Source organism: Aulonocara stuartgranti (assembly GCF_965226115.1).
Source record: "Aulonocara stuartgranti genome assembly, chromosome: 15".
In the NCBI taxonomy this organism is placed as follows: domain Eukaryota; kingdom Metazoa; phylum Chordata; class Actinopteri; order Cichliformes; family Cichlidae; genus Aulonocara; species Aulonocara stuartgranti.
In genome coordinates, this window is record NC_138951.1 from 15,683,503 (window position 1) to 15,705,213 (window position 21,711).

Below are 21,711 nucleotides of genomic sequence, written 5' to 3' on the forward strand. Positions count from 1 at the left end.
TGACTAGTAGGTAGTAAAAAAACTGGGATTTTTTTCTGTTGTTCAATTGTGTAATTATTACTTTATTACACTGTTGTATGTGAATTGCTGTGGGGGAAGTCTTTATCAGTAGGACAACTTGTAAAATGTGAAAATACAGTTAGAAGTCCAAAATCTATGCACTCATCCACATTTTCCAAAGACATGTAGTGAGCTGGATTGTTGTCTTTGGCGGGTCGATTCTGGCTCCCGGGCCTTATGTTTGACACCCCTGATATAAAGCATAATACAGGACACGGACACAATGATAAACTGAATGCTAAACAAATAATATATCAGTTTTAAGCAGAGCATGGTTATTCTGTCACCTAAAGGGAAATAACAAAATAACAAAATAAAGAGATCAAATTAGACGCTGGCAGCAGATTATTAAACCCTTTCCAGAAAAGTGTCACCAAACTCACTGCTTCCTTTCCAAATTCAGTTTTATTTCTCTTTCAAGAAGAGAAATTTGGGTTCTTAAACATTTTGAGCTTATGTCAGCATTTGACAGATGCATTTAACGCCGCATCATTGGTGCTGTAACACAGTGCTACACAAAACAATGTTACTTTTGAAGATTAGTCATATTGAAATAGTCAGGGCCCAAGAATGGCACACTGCAGTGTGCCTTTAAGTACTGCTCAGCTCAAATGTGTTTTGCTTGGAGGTTTGACATTTACTGTACATGATGATGAACAATCAAACTACATGTCAGAAGTCTACAATATTACTTTAAAATTCCACTTCAGGGTGATTGCTTATACAAAAATATGGATGGGTGGATGAGTCTATGTTCAGCATCAGACTTCTATGCTGAAACACAGCTGTACCAGGTGTTAGGAGTAATTGGAAGAGCCACCCTATGAATAACAGAAGGTGCAGTGGCCACCCTCAGAAAATGGTGCCACTTGCGCTTCGCCGTTTCCAACTTGGCGCCAGGATAATAATATACGTTGCCAAAGAACATGAAAAGAAGCCTGATGAATATTGGCAGCACATTCTTTGGTCAAAAGAGACCAAAATAAATTTGTTTGGATCAGACGGGGTCCGGATTGTTTGGTGTGGACCCGGCCAAGACCAGTGACTGCACACAGTGCAGATCACGAGAAAGAGAAGTGGGAGGGTACTAATACGAGGCTACGAGACAGAAAGACTTCCAGGCAAGATGACCTGTATAGATGGTGCTATAAATTTCTCAAAAATCTAAGAAAGTGAGGATATTTCCAGAAATAGCTACAAAAGGCTTTTAACGTAAAAAGCTGAAAATGATTGAATACAAAGATTGACAAAATTCCTCTTTACACTTGTCTAAAACTACTAAAAAACAATCTGAATTCTGCTTTTGTTTTATCTAAAGCATGTGCAGGATTTGTCTCATCTTGACTGCTCTAAATATAGCACTTCATTCATGTGCCTAAGGAAAAATGTTTAATACTGCATCACTGTTTAAGGAGTAGACATATGAGGTGATTTTCTGAAACCCCTTATGATCCACTACAGAAGGTATACCAATGTGATGTTAGCAGAAAATACCTGGAGACTCAAACATAGTGAAATAATAAAGATTATATGTCTACCACGAGCGTTCTAGATTTTATGTGAGAACCAAAGCGGGCTGAAGCTATTATTAATCTCTTTTCAATATCGTAAAGCACGTATCGAGGGGGTCTTTAAGTCATTATATTAGAGATCATCCTTCAATTAAGATCTAAGAATTTACTTGCACAAGTCAATTGTACCACAAGTGTTTGAGAGATCAGCAAATTATGCAGTGCTGCAGTGCAGTGTTTCTTATCTGGGTAACTCACAATACTGTATCATTTTAAATTACCTCCTGGAAAGTAATTTTTTCTGTTATCTTCACCTGCTGTTTACACAAGTTTTTACTTGTGGTATCAAAAACAAATACCAGTTTGTGTTTTAAATAGATTTCATAGATTTTATAGTCTGACACTTTAGAATGTGCATATACAAGATAGAGTGCATGGTTTCCTCTGTGAAAGGCCACACAAGTGTCTGAGTCTGCTGTTGAGGAATTGCTGTCCAATTCCTGGATGGGTGAAGGCTGCCGTTGTGCAGTGGTCATTGGTTGTAGCTGTTTCTGATGATCACGTCAACACGGCATGTCTCAGGCATCCTCAACAGGAGCCATACTGGGACTAAATGCTGGCCAACGAAGTGTCTGGATATACTACTGATACTCTGTGCAGTGTACAGGTTAGAGCACCTCATCTCGGTACATCTGTCCATTTAGCTTTCCACCAAGAACCATCAGATCGGTGACGGTGCTGATGTCACTCAGTAAAAAACAAAAACAACAAAAAGCAATTATGGCGCTGACTCAAAACCAATTCCCAAAACTAATCACAGTATCTGCTTTGGTGGTGATTAGACAGATTTAAAACAAAGATAATAATAATTCGTTTCATGACATAAACCTTGCATTTACTAGTATTAAAATGAAAAAAGGAGTTGCATTTTTATATTTGAGGTACTTTTTAGAAACCCCAAGAGGTGTAATTATAAAATATAATCAAAACGTCACCTTTTCCCCTTCATTTTAATTACGTTGACATCCTCAGGCTGGGGTCCTCTGTCAGCCATAGTGGAGCTGCGGCTCAATATTTATTACTGGTGCCCAAAATCTTTCCATATATGTTACCATGCCTTGTGGGGGAGAAAAATCCCTCTATTACGAGACATATGACGTGTTATTCAGCTTTGAATTGTGCAGTGCACTGCTGAGCCTGCCAATCTGCTTATTTCCAGTTGCAGAAGTCTTCGGCTGCTACTATTTATGTTCAATCTATTACCTGCAAGTGAGCGCTGTTGTTTATTGTGTCACTTAGAATACAAAGTAGCTACTCAGCACTGCAGAGGATCAACCAGGATCTGGAGGAGAAGATCCACAGAAATGTGAGTATCTTAACAGGTGTCTGTGTGTTTTAAACCCTGTGTACATGCTGTACAATAAGCTCTCAGGTTTGCGGTCAACTATTTGCAGTATTTGTAGACAGAAAAGAAGCAAGTAGGAAAGCCTTGAGATTTAGAGATGATACAGAGCACTTGGTGAGCTTGTTTGAATATGAATGCCCTTCTGTTGGTACCACTGACGTTAATTATGGCTTATTACAATTGGCTGTCCTCCTTCCAACAGCAGAGTGATAGCAAACCCATTGTTCCTCAGTGCTCTGCACCTCACTTCATTTGTCAGACATTGCTTTTTTTTTGCTGGTGGAAAGATACAATTAACTAGTCTGCCGGAGAACACTGTATGACCATCAGGTGTCTTCGCTGTTGAATAGACAGCTGAAAATGCTCGTCGAATGGGTTTGTTACAGCACAAGATAATAATCATTGCTGTCGCCATCATTTTGATGACAATGTGAGATACCAAGTACAGGTAATAAAGAGCTGAAGGTCACCCAGCTTTTTGTGTAAAGAAAATTGGTGATTTTTAAAATAAAGGCTGGTAGCCTCTTTTTTTCTTTTTTTTTTGAAGTGTTCTCATCAGCTGTTATTGATTCATTTCACGTACACCCTCCACAAGGGTGAGAAAGGTGCTGAGTAAGTCTCTCTGTAATAGTAAAGCTTGTTTACTCCTGAGGTGCCGCAAACCCATCTGACCCCTTGGCCCTGCACAACTACAGAGAACGTAATTACAAGACTGATAAACACTGTGATATAGTTTGAGTCTGTTAAACTTTTCAAAGAGGCGGAACTACTGTACGCTCAGGCATTTTAATTACAGCTTCCACAAACCCAAAGCTCTTGGCCAAAATACATTTTACTGACAGGTGATGAAGCTAACAGAAACTTTGCTTTTAAAAAAATGCAATAAAAAATTATTTAACTATATGGAAGCTCAGTTTACTGACATTAAAGTTTCCCATTCATCAACAGTAGCTAAGAAATACGTATGTAATAGGCTGCTGTCATATTCAGCTGTAAGCAATATGGATTAGGTGTGACAGCCCAAAAATAGGATGCAGGAGAGAAGTAGAAACCAAAGCAAGCATTTAATCTAAAAAGTCCAAATGAAAATATCCAGAAACACAAAGAAAAGCTACTGAGTTACATGGACAACACAACAAAGGACAAAGGAACACTCTGGGAATATATACATGTGAGGTGGAAATAGAAGGGGAACTAAAGACAGCTGAAGACAATCAAGAGGGCAACCATGAAAAGTAAAACTAAACAAGATAAAGTAAAAAGGAATTAAAACAGCAACACTCAGAACAGAAAGCACTTCCACGGGCACCAAAACCCAAAAGAGTTAGGTGAAATATACATATACAGTTGCCAATATAAACAGTACTGACGACCTAGATCTCAAAAGAAAATTAGAAAGATCTATCAAAAATTTTCTATTTATGTTTACCGGGTTCATATTTGAATTAAAAACATGCAAGAATCAATTTTGAAAGTTAGTCTGAAAGGTCTCTTATAAACAATCTATTCTATAAATTCTATAAATTTCATTCCTAAAAAACACACAAGAAAGAATTACACAGAGGAAAGTACTTTAAAGTAATCTTTAAATCCCTGCTCTGTCATTATCAGTCACAGCACCACGATGATGAAAAGCGTGCTCTGAGCAGAGAGATCATCGTCCTCAACAACCACCTGATGGAGGCAAAGCTCACCATCGAGAAGCTTCAAGAAGACAATGTAAGTAAAGCAGTGCCCAGCATTCAACTCTGCAGAGCCAGACGATGAGTATGAAGTTATTGTTTGAGGCAAATAGAAAATAGGCGCTTCCATACATTCTGTTTGGGGTTTTCATAGTCTTGCCCAGTGACACTATGATATGCAAACTGGAGCACCAGAAAGGAGCTGCAAATTCTCAGATTATTGGACAAACTTGTGAGTAAGACATGCAAGCTCAGTAGTAAGATGACCTTGTTGCATTAAAGTTCAAAATGGACTCATGATTTTACTGTTCCATTATACATATAAAAAAATATGACCGGTAGGATCTAACTTTGATTTATAGGCAGCGGGTACATAAATGGATAAGTTAAAAGTTGTTGGGGTTTTTTAAATTTTGTTTTTATTATACATTTGGTCACTAGGGGTAGTTACCTCTTGAATTATGGCATTTGTAGAGGAAGTGGTTCATTCATTCAGGTATCCCATTGCGGAAACTCAACACTTTTTACCATGTTCTCTGTAGCAGAGACATTGTTAGGCTACATAAGTTATGCACAACTGGGACAAGAACTACGTGTTGTGTCTGACAAATAATAAAGAAGAAAATGTTTGGTGTGTTACTGGGTGTGTTACTGTAAATGCATAAACTTGTCGGCAGATATTAGCATATCAGCAAATAAGATGGCAGTGTGGGTGATGCAACTTTGCACTGACTAAAGGATAAAAGAAACAGCAATAAAGAGCTGAAGACTAAGTTCAGTGATGTTATATAATGAAGATTTCTTTGTCTCCAGGAACAAATGGCAGATAAACTACCAAAAACTAACATGCAAAATTAAAGCTACAAGGAGTGATGATAGGGCCCTAACACCTTTGGGGACACGGAGATGTGCTGCTATTGCTGCAGTTGACACTTTTCTTGCAGTCGTGACAGTATTAATCCCTTGACAAGCTAGTTTTTTTACAACAGCCTGTGGCCTCTAGTTGGTGTTAGATTACATCCACTAATAATATTTGACATTACATGTGTGGAACGCACAATGAAAACGTGATCATCCGATAATGCTTTCAAACAATGCTGATTTCCTATTGCCATAAGGTGGTGTACAGTGTGCATTAGAGTTGTGAGAATTTCTTGTGCTGTGGCGATTGATCAGAATTTTCCACATATCCTTAAATGTAAACTCAAAAGCTTTATAATTTAGCATGGCCAAGATCTTTGGACTGAACTTTGGCTACCAAGGGCTTTGATTGCTAGCATTTTGCTATGGTTGCCTGTAGTTGCATGGAAGATGCTGACTTGTTTGCAAACACTTGCTCATTACATACCAGGCAGTAGTAAGACTTGAAAAATGAACTGCAAACCATAAAAGGTGAACATTCACCTTTTAAGTAAAAGTTGTACCTTTTCAAACATCTTGGCTGCAGCACTATGGAACTCTGTGCTGGGCCCTAAATTATTTATATTATATATAAATGACATATGTAGTGTTTCCAAACTGTTAAAATGTGTATTCTTTGCTGATGATACCACTCTGTACTGCTCAGGTAAAAACTTAGAACAGCTTCTGACTACAGCAGAAAAGGAGTTAAATATATTAAAAAACTGGTTTGATGTAAATAAGTTATCATTAAATATAAAGAAAACAAAATTGATTATTTTTGGCACTAGACAAATGAAAAATGTATCTAAAATAAGGGTTAATGGAATTGAAATTGAAAGAGTGTACGAAAATAAATTTCTTGGAGTGATGATTGATGATAAGCTGAGTTGGAAACAAAAATGTCAAAAACCATTGCTATTCTCTATAAAACAAAGCATGTCCTGAACAAAAAAACATTATACACACTTTATTGTTCTCTGTTGCTTCCATATATGACTTATTGTCTAGAGATATGGGGTAATGCATATAAAACGAACACTCTTCATATTTTCAAGTTACAAAAAAAAGCTATAAGAATTATAAACCAATCAAACTATATAGAACCAACTAACATTTTGTTTATTAATCTGAATACCCTGAAATTTTATGATTTAGTTGAATATAAAATGGCACAGATAATGTATAAAGCACAAAATAACTTGCTTTGCCCCAGTACTCAGAAGCTGTTCAAAGTCAGAGAGAGTCAATATGACTTAAGGGGAACAGATTTCTTTAAAAAAAACAAGATAAGGACAAATATAAAGCAGAGATGTGTTTCTGTTAGAGGAGTTAACCCGTGGAATAGTTATGACAGTGATTTAAAAAGGTGTAGTTCATTTTCCTTGTTTAAAAACATGTTTAAAAATAGAGTATTAGAAAATATATAAATCAAGAATGAAAAGAGCAAAAAGGAGAAAAAAAAACAACCTCTTGATTCTTTTGCTTTGATGTAGTTACTTATCTAAGGTGGAAAGTTTTTTTTTTTTTTTTTTTTTTTTTGTTTGTTTGTTTTTTGCTTTGTTTTATTATTTTCTTCAAGCCCTGTGTACAGGAGCTGCATACAAAAAGATATTTTGTGAAAAGGGTTGGCGTAATAAGCAATACCTTTTCATTAGCCTTGTCTCATGCTTTCTTTCTTTATGGTAGATTTTTGTTCTGTTTTCACTGTTTGTTTGTGTTTTTTTTCCACTGTTTTCACTGAGATTTGAATTTGAATGCTAATCAATAAAATCAAAAAAAAAAAACTTTGACTTTAAAAATGAAGGTTCGCATTTCTGGTTTGCTGGTCTGGTCAGCAACAGCTAGTCACTTCAAGCAAAACAAATTTTTCCTGGTCACCAGTTGGCCATTCTTTAGGCCTTTGTGACTGGAACTTTAGAAACTGATTTCACAATTAAACTACTCACCAGCTGTGGTTAATGAACATTTCACCTTTGCAACCTGGAGGTCACAAACTAGTCTTTAGGCGATTGTCACTGAGGACTTAAAACCAAAATTTTCTACGTCTTGTTATGCGTGTGCACAATTTAATGTTGTAATTTCAAAGGGGGGAGGGGCTCCGGAGTCATTTTGTACCCCCCATACGCAAGATCCATATAATTTGTACATTTACACCAGTACAAATGTGTTTGCAAATTGTAGTTTTTTTCCCAAGCATGTTTAGTGCTTCAAATAAGCAGTTAAATAAGAAGTTTTGTGTTTCTGAAGAAGGAAAGTAGGTTTGGGAGAATAGAGTTTAAGCAGTATTGATCCAAAAGAGACCAGAAATTTAGCTGGCAACGAAAGTTTTAATATTCATTCTCTGTTCTTTCATTTGATTGTGGCCATTTTGTGCCTCTGCAGGAAATGTACAGAAAGGACTGTAACCTGGCTGCTCAGCTTCTGCAGTGCAACAAGTCTCTTTACATGGCTCAACTCTCAGAGGTGAGCTGTGCACTCACTTTTACAGGCTTGATTTTTCCAGTGCTCTTTATCCTTTGTAAAAATGCATTTTGCATATGTTCCTCAGTTTTAGTGAGGCCTCAGTCTAATCCCTGGTAGCCTTTCTTCACAAAAGTCGCATACAACCAAGCTTAAGAACTGTATGAGCTTCAGGCTTTTTTGCGCTGACATTTGATGTGAACCCAGAAAGACAGAAAAATCTGTAATTTTTCAGTTCAGCGGTAGCCAGGTAAAAGAAAAAGCTTTGGTAAAAGCTAAGGGGGAGGAGAGGTCTGAATGAGGTGTATCTTGAGCAGCACTAAGCTGAATTTTCAGCTGATGACATGAGATGAGCGAAGAGAAATTTGCTGTCTTGACTGTAACATGAAGGTCATCTTGCCCTTTGTGAGCCAGAAAAGATAAGTCTTCCCGAAGCGATGAGTACTGTAGGTCACTGGAGGAAGGACAGAAAGTGAAGAATTAAAGCTTCATGGGGTTTTTTCTTTAAATAACCTTCACCTGAGAGAGATGAAAGAGGCAAGTTTTCAAAAAGTCGATGGCTCTGAGTTTAAAAGACTTTTTTAGCTAGAAGCAATCTGGATATATACTATAGAACTATGTATACTATACACAATGATTATGTGTTGAAGGACATGAACCACAGCTTGATTTACTAATTTTTCTTTTAAGTATAGCAAATCAGCATTAACATCTTCCTTTATAACAAATCAGATTTTTACCTTATTTCTATCCAAACTACAGTGATGTGCATTTACCATATATCATGTGAGAAATATTTAGTTTAGTAAACATAACAGATTTCTGCTTTTTCTCAAATGCAGATCATTTGAAGGCCTGACAATAAAAAGTTGCAATAGCATATACAATCAGATCCATAAGTATTTGGACAATGACAATGAATTCTTATAATTTTGCCTCTGTACAGCACCACAGTGAAAGCTAAATCAAACAAGCAAGATGTGAATAAAGTGCAGAGCTTCAGCTTTAATTCAAGGGCTTTAACAAAAGTATTGCTTTAGCTTTTTTTCAGGTATTAGACACATTTTATGGATAATTGTCCAGTTTTATATGCTCATAAGTAGTTTGACAATTAACTGCATCTAGTTTTATGTCTAGATGACACTAATTTGCTTGTTCATTCATGACAATTAAGTAGATAAAAGGTCTGGAGTTGATTCCAGGTGTTATTTCATCTGAACTTGCTTTTTACTCAATATGAGCCCCAAAAATGTGTCAATTCAAGTGACAGAGGCCATCATTAGGCTGAAGAATCGAACTCGACCTATTGGAGAGTCAGCAGTAACTTAAGAGAATGAAGGCTCTTTCCAGCCTAAAAGACCGCTGAAGACAACTAAAGTGCATGATGACAGAATTATTTCCATGATTAGGAAAAAGAAAACCTTTACAACAGCTGATCAAAAACCCTTTTGAGGTGGTAGACATCATGAGAAAGACCTAGAATCAAACCTGTGTCCATGGAACTGGGCCACTAGTGCGTACTGATGACGTGACTGCTGATAGAAACAGCAGGATAAATTTTGCAGTGTGCAGGGTTGTACTCTCTGCTCAGATTCAGCCAAATGCTCCAAAACTGATTGGACAGTGCTTCACAGTGCAAATAGATAATGGCCCAAAGCATGCTGGAAAAGCAATCAAAGCATTTGTCATGTTAAATAAAAGAGATATTCTTCAGTGGCCAAGTCAGTTATCTGATCTCAACCCAACAGGACATGCTTTTCAGTTATTTAATATGAAACTGAATGCAGAAAGACGTACAAACAAGCAGTGACTGAAGATGGCTGCAGTAAAGGCTTAATAGAGCATCTCAAAGAGGACACAGAGTACTTGGTGACGTCCATGGGTTCTAGACTTCAGGCAGTCAGTGTCCGGAAAGGATTTTCACCAAAGTGTTAAAAGCTATCATCTTATTTAAAATTGTGTTAATTTGTTAGGGATAATAGAGGGATAATAAGACACAGCTGAAGTCAACAAGAAGCATCGAAAAAGGCAGAAAGATGGAAGTAAACAGAAATGGGGACACAAAGCAAGCCCCACAAAAAGGGAAACATAGACTGGGGAAATGCAGAAAGCAGCCAGAAAGGAGAGGGCAACAGTGTTTGTTCTCTTAGTTTTATTATTTGTGGTTTGTGTTGGATGCAATGTTTTAAGGTTTTGGTGATGACTGTTTTCCTCCATGACTTGAAACTGTGACAATAACACCTACACCTCTACTCCATGCACACAGACTGGTGTTTCTGTTCTGGTCACTCAGTGTGCAGTTTAGCCAGAGTGCGGTCACACTGCACCGGTTTTGTTAATCACGTAAAACCACAAAGCAGCATGGGAACTACTTTAAGGCACATTGTGAGCAATTCTGAAGGACACTCAACAGAGGAGGTAAAACTACTGTATGTGGCAAAATATAAATGGAGAGCACGGTGCAGCCTCATCATAGTGTCCTGCTGCTCCTTGTGAAAAGAATGCACGCGGGTATTGATGAGTGTTTTAACACTAGCCCAGCTTGGTGCCACTTTCCGCTGCATCAGCCGTGGGCCTTGTGCCTCGCCCATGTGACAAGGGTAGATTTGAAACTGGCAAGCGTCCACGAGGTTAAAGAACGCCTGTCCACGTGTTTTAGGCATATGGCTGAATGGAAATATCAATGCAAACTGCATTTGGTTGCATAAGACTCATAAAATATCCCCAACACTTGCACGGTACACACATTAACACACGCACGTAGGCACCGTTAACAGTAAAGGGTCTATCATAAAGTGAAAAACTGTTCTGCAGGCACATTGCCGAACATAATAGGGGTCAGAGGCTATACATGCACTCACTGTGTGTCCACCCGTCTGCTGGTCCTGTGGGTGTGAGCTAATCGAAAGTGTATTGATGAATGGCGCTGCAGCATTTTGAGAGGTGCAGTGGCTCTTCAGCGCCTACAGAAGCGCTTTAGTTGTTTGTTCTGCTGCAAAACAATCACAGAGAGGGTGTAAAATGATCACGCTTGGATTTCTGAATGACGCATAAAAGCTAATTGAGATCTTGTTTAAAACAAGCCCAAATGAAAAAAGTGTGTGGACAGTAATTAAGTGGCATTTAGTTTTGTCCGAGATGCAATAAAAGTGCTATGATAAACCGTCTCTTTCATGTTCTCTGTAGTGTTTGTCTTTTCTCTATCTACAAAGTTATAATTAGCTTCCTTCTCATTGCCAATTAGGAACAACTGACTATTGATGATGTGCTGCAGTTAGCTTAATGCTTGTTGCTATGGAGAGGTAGAGATAGTGGTTGGAGGCTTTTTTTTAATTAAGAAATGCTTGAAATAGAACAGGAAAGCGACTTATTCTCACTTCAAAATCAGGTATATTGTTCTCTTTGGTTGAGGTTCGTGACACTGAAGATTACACTTTTCCCCCTGCAGCTGTGAACACAATTCATGCAGTGAAGGCAGGTAAATGTGAACGTGTAGGTTGCTGTATCGTATTCAGAAACCACCTAAAGTACAATCTAACATACTGACACACATACTGCATTGTGCAGGGATAACAGAACCTGTGAGCAGCTTGGATAAAACGCTAAAATGCTGTGAAGTGTTTGCTCTTTCTCTTCTTCTTTTTTTTTTTTTAAACATGTTTGTCAGATTTAAATGTTTCAGATCATTAAACAAGTAAAAATACAAATATATGCAGTGTTTAAATTTTGATTTCATTTATTAATGGAAAAATAAAAGCATCATGTATCATATTAAATGAAACTGTAAATTTAATTTGACACAAAAACAAGACTTTACACCAGGGATGTCAAACTCCTTTTATGTCGGAGGCCACACACATTTAATCTCTGAGATATCTTATTTAAGAAATGAAGTGCCATGTCACCAGAAAGAAATCAATCAGCATGACTCTTTGGGCTTAAATTCTAAGAAATAATATTTGATGAAATACTATACTAAAGATAGGACATTTCATTAGCCTTGTTTTTAAAGCCTTGCTTTTTAGGAACCGTTCCATGACTATGTTTAGATGAGAGGGGGCTAAGTTATCAGCTAACACTAGAATTTAACAAGATCAACCACAACGTATGTAAATATGCACCAAAGATACAGTTTTGGCTCACTTTAACCTCTGAGTAAATCCTAGAAATGATGCATTAAATATATAAATGTTCCTCTTTCATCTCTTTGTATGTGAAACGTCTGGTGATGGATACACCAATAAGATTATCTTTATGCGTTAGCATTCCCTCCATTTAGGCTGAAATTGGTTTGGTGTTTGAGGGGGCGCAGTGATGTTTTACTATCGCGTAGTGAATTCGAATTTTAAAAAAATTTTTTTTTTGAAAAAATTAGAATAAAACTAAGTAAACAAAGCATTCTCAGTAGAAAGAATGAGGACAAAAAAACCCTAAATGATGACTCAAACTACTGACTAACTTCTTTTTCATTTAGCCCATTTAGGAACCACCAATATGGAAAAGAAAAAGAAAAAACTTATAAAAGACTTGCATCAGATTTGGCTTGCTTCATATAGTGAATCGTATAAGGCTTACATGATTTACTCATGAAAGTGGCCACTTTCTCATTACTTTCATATATTGTTTTAGGAAGTATGCAAAACATACAAGTTTCATGTATATAATTTTTCAAGGGATCTTATATCTGTTTTCACTCTTGTATGCTTTTCATACAAGTTTCAGACAAGACAGATACAAACTTTATAAGATTTATATATATCTTCTCCATATGGGCAGATTAATTGTCTGTTTTTTCCCAACACAAAAGAAAGATGGATTCACTGCAATAATCTGATCTAATGTCTGTTGTTTGTGGAAGCAGCGTCAACATCCATCTGTGGTTCAGTTTTGGAGACAGCATCAGGGTGTCAATCATGCTTGCTGGTCTGTGTGTGCATCCACCAGCAAAATATTAGTCTCAATAAAAATATAATGGACGAATAATAAAGACATTCACTTGTGTTCTGTTTTCATATAGAAAAAAGTAGCTATAGAACAAAACAAATGACCATGCATTAAAAAAAAACTAAATCATTTTACACCAATCAAAATGTGCGAGACAAAATGAAATGAATAAAGAGGAACGTTGGATACATGCAGATGATACAGGCTGATGACTTGACTCTACTTTCACTCCACGATCCAAATAGTCTGGTGCCTGATGTTGTACAGTCTGACGCAGATGCCTCAAAACCCGATGCTCAGTGTGACATGTGATATACTTAAATTATTGCTGCTGCTGCACAGTTTAAAGGTGCCTTTAATGTCAACACCCTGATTTACCTACTAATTACTCGAGAGAGAGTTTGACAGTGTAGTGTACAGCAGTTCCTACACTACATAGAATAAGGTCTTTGCTATAATTTATAACTAACATTCACCGATTTTCCCTGCTTTACCCTTGTTTCTCTGATACTTTTAGCTGCCTGCTGACTTCCAGGAACGCCTGACCATGCACCTGGAGGAGTCTCCCCTCTGTCACACCTACTCTGACTCTGTCCCGACCTCTCTCATTGCCAAAGTGCTTGAAAAGCCAGATGAGGCTTGCAGCAGCAGCCAGGCCTCCCGCTCCCCCAGCCCGCAAACACAGGAACATGCCTTTATTTTGGAGAGTTTGGGTCCCGGAGAACGTTTGGGGCTACGCGGAGCCTATAAAACTGACCTGTACAGCAGTGACACAGCCCTGTATTGCCCTGATGACCGTCACCGTGAGCGGAGGCCCAGCATGGATATTCACGGCGAGAGGAAGCTCCTGTACGGGCCCCAGAACTCCACCGACAGTACTCCAGAGGAAGGTTCGGTTGGGTTGAGAGCTGGCTTCTCCCAGGAGCACTTTGCTAAGTTCCCTCCCCCACTGGGTGCAGCCTCCAGTTCTTACTCGAGTTTTAGTGGAGGGGGGTCTGAGGACAAAGGCAACGGACCGCCCAGCAGTGCAGCTTCTTCCCCCCACCATCACTCCCTCTACATGGAATGGAGGGATGCAGGGGACTATGAGAGAAAGAGTGATTCATCCTGGGAGAGGGACAGTCCACGGGGCTTTGCCAATGCTCATCCCTTCCAACAGACAGAGCTGAGCCACCATCAGAACGGCAGCTCTCCCGTCTACAGCCGTACCATGTCCTCCTGTTTCAGTGAGCCCTATGAGCCGCTCCCCCCGTCCTCCTCCCCAAGTGTCGCCTATGGAGACAGCCGTAGAGGCAGCACATTGGCCCCCGAGGAAGAGGAGCTGATTGGCCGGTGGAGACAACTTAGCGTGGAGGACTTAAGTGCTCACACCTACCGCAGCCCAGGACGGGCCTCACCTTACAGCTTCTCGGAGCAGCACTTCTCCGTCCGTCCCGCCAAGATTCGACTTGGGCCGCTCTACAGCAGTTTCCAGGAAGGGGCTGACTACTACCACCACGGAGTGGATGTCATGGACCCAGTGTGGGCAGCTGCCAGCCCCAGTCCCGAATGCAGCCCAGGGCTGCGCCAGGCTCACAGCCAAGCTCACCTGTACCGAGCTGAGGACAGTCAGGGGTCAGAGCACAGCTTGTACCACTCAGGGAGCTCTAAAGACAGGGAGGGAAATGTCGCATCTGGAGGCCAGAGCACTGATTATGTAGACCCCAGCCCCAACAGCTCCACCGAGTCTCTCCACCAGAGATCTCTGGAGATGGCCGCAGAACTGCAGCACTATCAAGTGGAGATGCACAGCGTGCCTGCACAGGTGAGCCAGTCGCCACCACCAGCCCCACCCCCTCCTCCTCCGTACAACCAAAAATTTGGCTCCCTGGGACTTTCCAGGAAGGACAGTCTGACTAAGGCGCAGCTTTATGGAACACTTCTGAACTGAAGGACTTTCCAATCAGGTTGCATCTTCAATAGTAGACACAGAGCCCTGGTTTGTTCAGCTGCACCTTCTCGTAGTGCAGCCATTTTGACGGCTTGAGTAGAAGCCAGGAGTTCTTCAGTATCATGAACATGTAACTATTGCTGATTATTTAAAAGCACTGATGGCGTGGCAGTGGATGGCAATTGTTTACATTATAAATTTCTCAAGGCAGTAAGTCAAGTTAGGGGTCAGATGTGGGGAAACAGACAAAGAGGAGCTCACAGAGTCCTTAAAACTTTTGAGAATGTGTATGTGTTAAACTACAAATGTACAAATATATACTAACTTAAAATTGAGTGATATATTTTGTATGTAGCTGTTAGCAAGAGATACATTTAAAAAACAGTGCAAAATCCTATTGGTAATCTGGAACTTGTAAATAAATTAAAAAAAACTTCCACTGCTTTATTCTAAAAACCCTGAGAGAGGTATTTTAATTGCCCCTTGACGTGCACAGAGATTTGTTTCAGCCGTTATTTTTAATCTGCTGCAACAGCGATGGCCTTGTGATGATTTACATACAAGTGTTGAAAGGAAGCGAAAAAACAAAGACAAATTAGTACCTTAAACGAACCATGAGAAACATTTGTTTTGTTTTTCCTTCTGTTAAATGGATTTGACAGTATTGATGGGAGTGTTTTATTGTTATTGATGGAACGTTTGATCTGTTTTACCAGTCAGTATTGCTTTCTTTTTTGCTCTTCTATATCCCCCAAGAGAGGTTTCCTGTCCCCTTTCTACCTCAGATTTGGATGCCCACACCCCACCAAACCACTGTAACCCCGTTTATTTCACAACGATGCATGTTTATATATTTTGGTTGTTTTGTTCGCCTAATAAAGCACAAATTATACATACAAGCTCCCAGCCTTTAATGTACACATTTGGGGATTTGAAATGCCGCTGAATAAAAGCGATATCATGTTTTAATATCTTTCACGCAGTTGCATAGCGATCGGTTGTTGTTTCAAGATAATTACATGTCTGCTGATCTGCAGTGTTCAGCTGACTGAATGAACGAGTGGAAGACCTTTCATTATTCAGACTCAGATTGCTGAGTCACTAAGTAGCTCTGCTTTTTCACTGTTGGGAAAAAAATAATTGCAAAAAATAGGTTAGTAGAGAAGGATTTTTGCCAACAAATTCAGAACAGAGAGGAAGTTTATTTGTGTTTTCCCAGGAGTCATCATCAAGAAAATACTACAGAAAAGGAAATGGATAATATTCTGTGAGTGTCTGTGATATCTAACGAACTAATTTAGAGCTACTAAGGAAAATTATATCATGGTATACTCCCCTTTGATGTATTAAAAGTGCCACGCCAAGCACTAAATAAATAGGGATTGGACAAAATACCTAAAAACAAAGAGTTTGACTGATTTTCAATTTGATCCCCATTAAACCTTGACATTGTCACCTTGGAATTTACCGGCGTGGTCATGGAAGAAAAGTACTGATGGCCAAACCAGCTCATTCAGTGTATTCATTATGTGTATTTTGGGTACATAGGTGCCTAACCTAAACCTGACCAACTGAAGCAACCTCACACACTACCCCCACAGACCTGTAAGGTAAGTGCTTCATCCACGTCTGTTCTTGTCCTGATTTGTCAATCACCAGAGTATAACCACTCTCACCAGACTCATCACACCACATCACCTTTTTCCATATCTCCAAAGTCCAGCTTTGGTGTTTCGATCTTGATTTCACAATCATTCAGGTTTTTTCCCCCGACCACATTTCTTCCTTGAAGACGATGGCATGTTAATATCATGAAGGATAGTTTTCATTTGATCGATTAACTGGGAAAAATTGATTATTCTGGTGGGAAAATGATTACTTGCAGTCCTTCTCTAAATACCCTTTGGTATCATTTGAAAACTGGTTCATTTAGCACACTTAGCAATTGAGTAAATGGTCTGGAAAGGCTCTTGAATTTATTCAAATGCCTTTGAACTTTAACTAATATAAATGAGGTAAGAGGACTCTCAATCCATCCGCAGGAGGGAGTTGCAGCGCAGCAGCTCACCGATCGGCATCGCTAACCTTGCTGTCCTAGCAGAAAGCATTTACACTTCAAACACATCAAGATGAAGGGAACTAGATCAACTGCTATCACTCCACCACCTCGCCTTCCTCTGCACAGCAAAGCAGATGCTAAAGCATGCAAAAATTTAGCTTTCCAACACCACAGCTGAACCTGAAACAGATACGCGTTTCACTCCAGGAGCTGCAGAGCACAAGCACTGACGGGAAAATGTGACAACTCAGCGTGGCTTTGAAGAACTCTATGAGGCGATGCACCTGAGAGTTTGCTCCTTTTGACCCGAGGATGCCTGTCTGATTAGGTCAAGACACAAAACTGTAATCTATGCATTCGATTCATTACAGAATATAGTAAATTATCAAGTTTAGAGTTAATTTTCACATCTGTTTCTATGAAATGTTTTTATCAGAGACAGGGAAATGTTTCCCCCCCCACTGAGTCTTTCTAGGGAGTGAGGGTTTGTTTACATGCACTTATATAACCCTGCTACGGCTGTGTGCAAGCTGATTTCTTAAATGGTGTGGAAATTGGAAAGCTATTTAGCTTATTAAAAATTAGGGGAGAAGCAAACCTGGAGGGTTATTGAGACGTAAGCAGATTATTTCACATAACACTGCTTCATTGTTTTTTTAAACATCACTTTGATAGGCACACCTTAAAATTAAAATCTTTATACAATCTCTAAGCATTGTGGCACTCTTGCACACACACCACTATCGCACTTCACTCTACAATATGCTCTTCAATTAATGTTCTTATCCTCAGGATGGAAATAGTTCTTTTATTTATTGCAAGTGGACGCTTGTAGAATGGTGTCTGTGGAGCTGCAAGAGATTAGCTATCAGGTCCAAGAACACTTAAGTCCACTCCCCAAACTCCATCCACAGAGCTGGACTCTGCTCAGTCAGCGAGTCCAACCATCCTCCTGCTTATGTCCCACAGTTTCTTGGCTGCCTCCTCATCTGTAGCTTTGGGTAACAGCTCCTCCTCCTCGCAGTTAGCAAAGCACTTCCCCGACACTCCTTCCACCTCTGGGGAGCAGGCCAGATAGAGAGGAGTCTGGGCCCCCTCCAATGGACTCTTGAAAAAGACCAATGAGGCAAGGTAGAACAGCGGCTTTGCCAGGAGGGGGATTTGGATGTGTCTGCCTAACCTGGTCCTCACGATCCCCGGGGTGAGAGCATTGACTGTGACCCCCGTCCCCTCGAGGCGATGGGCCAGCTCCAGCGTGAACAGAAGGTTGGCCAGTTTGCTCTGACTGTAGCAGAAGGCCTTATTGTAGTTATTTTCACTGTTCAGGTCATCGAAGTTGATGTGGCCATATTTGTAAAGTTTAGAGGAAACCACCACGATGCGGCTAGGGGCCGAAGCCTTCAGGAGGTCCAGCAGCAGGTGAGTGAGGAGGAAGTGACCCAAGTGATTCACACCGAGCTGCATCTCAAAACCTTCGTCTGTCTTTGTGTAGGGACACTGGTAAATACCGGCGTTGTTGATGAGCACATCAACCTGGGATTCCTCCTGACAACAAAGATACATTTGAAACATTTAAGACTCCAATTAAGGTTTTATTACAGCTTCTCCAGCATCCAGAGGCATTAATTGTCCATATGCATAACAAAAGATCAAATTTTAACCAAACAACTTAAATAAGTTTTTTCTTCACTTAGAATGGGGTTATGGTGTGACAATGCACATGAGCAGGGCTGGTCTGAGTATAATGAAGGCAATCAGTCTGTATTATCTTATTTAACAAAAAGTATGCATTTTTCTGACAATTTTCACTCACTTGAGAAACACAAATGCAATTTATGCTTGAATAAATAACCCCATACTCCAAAAAAGAAAGCATTACAAAATATTTTTATTACAATCTTAGTGATTCTTCTTAAGGGAAAAGCCAAAAACTTTTCATCCCTTTGTTGAGTACGACTTCTACAGGCTAAATGACCTAATTTGTAATTTCAGCTGCAAAATGAAAAAGAAAATAATTCAGATTTTTCAGAAACCATCTGAATTTTTTCACAAACTCAAATGTTAACTGAGTTATGGTCATGGTTAAGAATGCTTGTGAAATGGGCCCACCGGCAGGCCTGTGGTAAATAAAGGCTTAAGTTAATTAATATAATACCTATTTTAATAAAACTTAAAGTACAGCACATTCTGGGTTGCAGAGATCTCCCTGAGACACCCAGTGGTTATACGAGGTATCTGCCAAATTCCTAAATATATAAGTAATGTTTTACACCTAAACCTCTTTGACTTAAACTATGATGTGTACTTATAAAGACATTATACCTGAATGCTAGAAGGAAGGACAAAAATAAAGCCCCAAAGCATCTCAGTGTGTTATATAACAATACAGTTAATCCGTAACTTTAATTATAACTTCTGTAAGAAACATAGTTTAATATGAACTTTTAAATTACAGAAAAAAATAGAAACGATAAAACTTTCTAATAGCGGAGGCTATACTGAATTGTATTAGATTGTATGTCTTTATCATTTAATTATATTAATTATGGAATGGTATGCTATAATAGCCTGTGGTTACAATTTTTCTTCATCAAACTAATACAGCATTGTGAATTTACCATCTTGAGTGTCTATTACAGTACTGTGCAAAAGTGTCAAGCCACCCTTTATTTCTTAAAAGTTTGCTCTGGTGAAGAGATTTATTGAAAAATGTGTATAACATATAGAAAAACACTGTTTTATAGAGCAAAAACTGAGTTTTCACAATCCTAAAAAGCTTGAAAGTCAATATTTGGTATGACCACCTTCATTCTTAAACACAGCCTGAGCTCTCTTAGGCTAGCTTTCTTCTCATTTCTTTAGGTAGTCTTCAGGAATAGTTCACCAGGATTCTTGATGCACATTCGAAGCTCTTCTTTGGATGCTTGCTGCCTTTTGTTCTGTTCTTTGCAATAATGTTGAGGTCTGAAATTTGGGGAGGCCAGTCTTTCCTGGATTTTTTCTCCTATTTCTTAAGTACATTATTTTATCTGCTGTAGACAGTTTTTTGGGCCCACCGCTTTTCCCCGCCACTTGTCCAGCTCCCTCAAATTTCTTAAGGACACACTGCTGAGATATGCCAAGTTTTCAACAGACAGCTCTTTGGCAATCACCTTGTTGGTACAATAATATTATTTTATGCCTGTCAAACTGTGTTATCTTTGGCATTGTTGTATATTCAACTTTAAAAATGAGAAGAAATTTTACAATTTGTTATGAAAGACTGACAGTATGTGCCATTATGTGTAGCAATAACACTGGTTCATCTCTTGAGTTAGGTGCTTTTTTTATGCTAGAATGAATGCTCTGAAAATGATCAGATACAAAGAGTGAACTGAAAATGAGTGAAAAGGCAAATCTCTAAGGAAAGACTTTCAAAGACCTTCAGAAAGCCAGGAGAATTATCAAGACCACTTTAAAAATGTCTGGCTCATTGGAGGCATAATATAAGAAAATGAGTGGTGGATCAAAATTTTGCACAGTAATCAATGTATAGGAAGCTTTTGGCTCCTCCTGTGTTTACTCTCATTTGTGACTCAATAGTCTAAGCACACAGAGTATTGTTTGTTGTATGAAATGAAAAGCCACCTGATGAAAATCTGTGATATCGGACCACATAAACAAAATACTTGAAGCCTTTCAAGGATCACTGCTACAGTTAAACAGTATCGTCTTTGCTGAAGCTTACAATATAATAGGATATTAACTCTTAACATCTGCCAGGAGACCAACACTTCTAGACTGGCCCCTGTTGGACAATAGTTTATTTGCATCTGTAACAAATATGGGTTTGGGGTCCAATACTTAATTTCAGCACCAAGGACAGTCCCCCTGGAACAATGCTCTGTTTTTTTCTGCTGAGTTGGGCTCAATAACAAAGTGCACCACAGCTGGTAAATAAACTACAAACATCTACTCTCTTGCTTTGTTTGGGTTCTCATTTACCTGAGTCACCTCCTCACAGAAATTTCGGACTGATCTAAGAGAAGCCAGGTCCAGGTGTTTGATGACCACCTCCCCGTTTTCTGGTCCCGCTTGCTTCTTGATGTCCTGTGCTGCCTCCTCGGCGCTCCGCGGGTCCCGGCAAGCCATAATGACCCGGGCGCGGAGCTTCAAAAGCTCCCCGGCCAGGGCCTTCCCTATCCCGCTGTTTGCCCCGGTCACGATGACTGTCTTGCCTCGCATATTTTCTCCTGAATAACGGAGCAACTTAACGGCTTTCTGACGGGGGAATAAACGCCGCATAAGAAGCAGGACCCCACCGCCAACAACAGCGGCAATTAGCAGAGGAGCGGACATAAAAGCTGTGACGGGTGACAAGTCGCTGAGAGAAACTGTTATGTATCGACAGTAAAAGATGACCCCGGAAATGATTATAGTCTAAGATTTCACAGCCTGTCAGCCAACAATACATTTTATTTATTATATATATATATATATACACACACACACACGTGTATTTTTAAAGCAAGCACACGACTGAACGTATTGAGTAGGCTGAAACCGTTCACACGCTAACCAAGTTAGCAACGTTAGCGACTTCAAACTGTCCCATAAAATATCTTCCGGGTTATTTTCGTAACGGAACAATATAATCACGATATGCTAAACTAAACTGTACACCAGTTTGTTTTCACCGAAACAAATATAAAGTTTTTTCTAAGGATGTTTTCTATCGGCTACTACTTTTTAATTGAGCTTATAGAGGTCAGAAATAA

General features: G+C 39.3%; 2 protein-coding genes across 3 annotated transcripts in view; one reads left to right on the forward strand and one right to left on the reverse strand.

Moving 5' to 3' along the window:
• LOC309689690 (brain-enriched guanylate kinase-associated protein) overlaps positions 1–14,895 on the forward strand; it is a gene marked incomplete at its 3' end in the record, with an annotated part of 38,521 nt that extends 23,626 nt beyond the window's left edge. The window contains exons 4-7 of one of the 2 annotated variants that reach the window (XM_082506280.1): positions 2,871–2,937; positions 4,588–4,695; positions 7,944–8,024; positions 13,483–14,895. In XM_082506280.1, the coding sequence (XP_082362406.1) occupies positions 2,871–2,937; positions 4,588–4,695; positions 7,944–8,024; positions 13,483–14,895 (1,669 nt within the window). The remainder of the gene's footprint in view (positions 1–2,870; positions 2,938–4,587; positions 4,696–7,943; positions 8,025–13,482) is intronic. The other variant, XM_082506281.1, reaches the window with a different exon arrangement.
• Positions 14,896–14,951: 56 nt separating this feature from the next.
• Positions 14,952–21,410, reverse strand: rdh14b (retinol dehydrogenase 14b). Its single transcript, XM_082506317.1, has 2 exons — positions 20,939–21,410; positions 14,952–18,499 (listed from the first exon to the last, which is right to left on the reverse strand). The coding sequence occupies exons 1-2, from the start codon at positions 21,290–21,292 to the stop codon at positions 17,882–17,884; spliced, it is 972 nt and encodes a 323-aa protein (XP_082362443.1). The 5' UTR covers positions 21,293–21,410; the 3' UTR covers positions 14,952–17,881.
• Between the last annotated feature and the right edge of the window lie 301 nt (positions 21,411–21,711).

Excerpts from the sequence above, each read along its gene's own strand:
- rdh14b (XM_082506317.1), bottom strand. The coding sequence starts at position 21,292 with ATGTCCGCTCCTCTGCTAATTGCCGCTGTTGTTGGCGGTGGGGTCCTG. Across the intron at positions 18,500-20,938 it reads TCTGTGAGGAGGTGACTCAG|GAGGAATCCCAGGTTGATGT; the intron begins GTAAATGAGAAC and ends CTTTGTTGTCAG.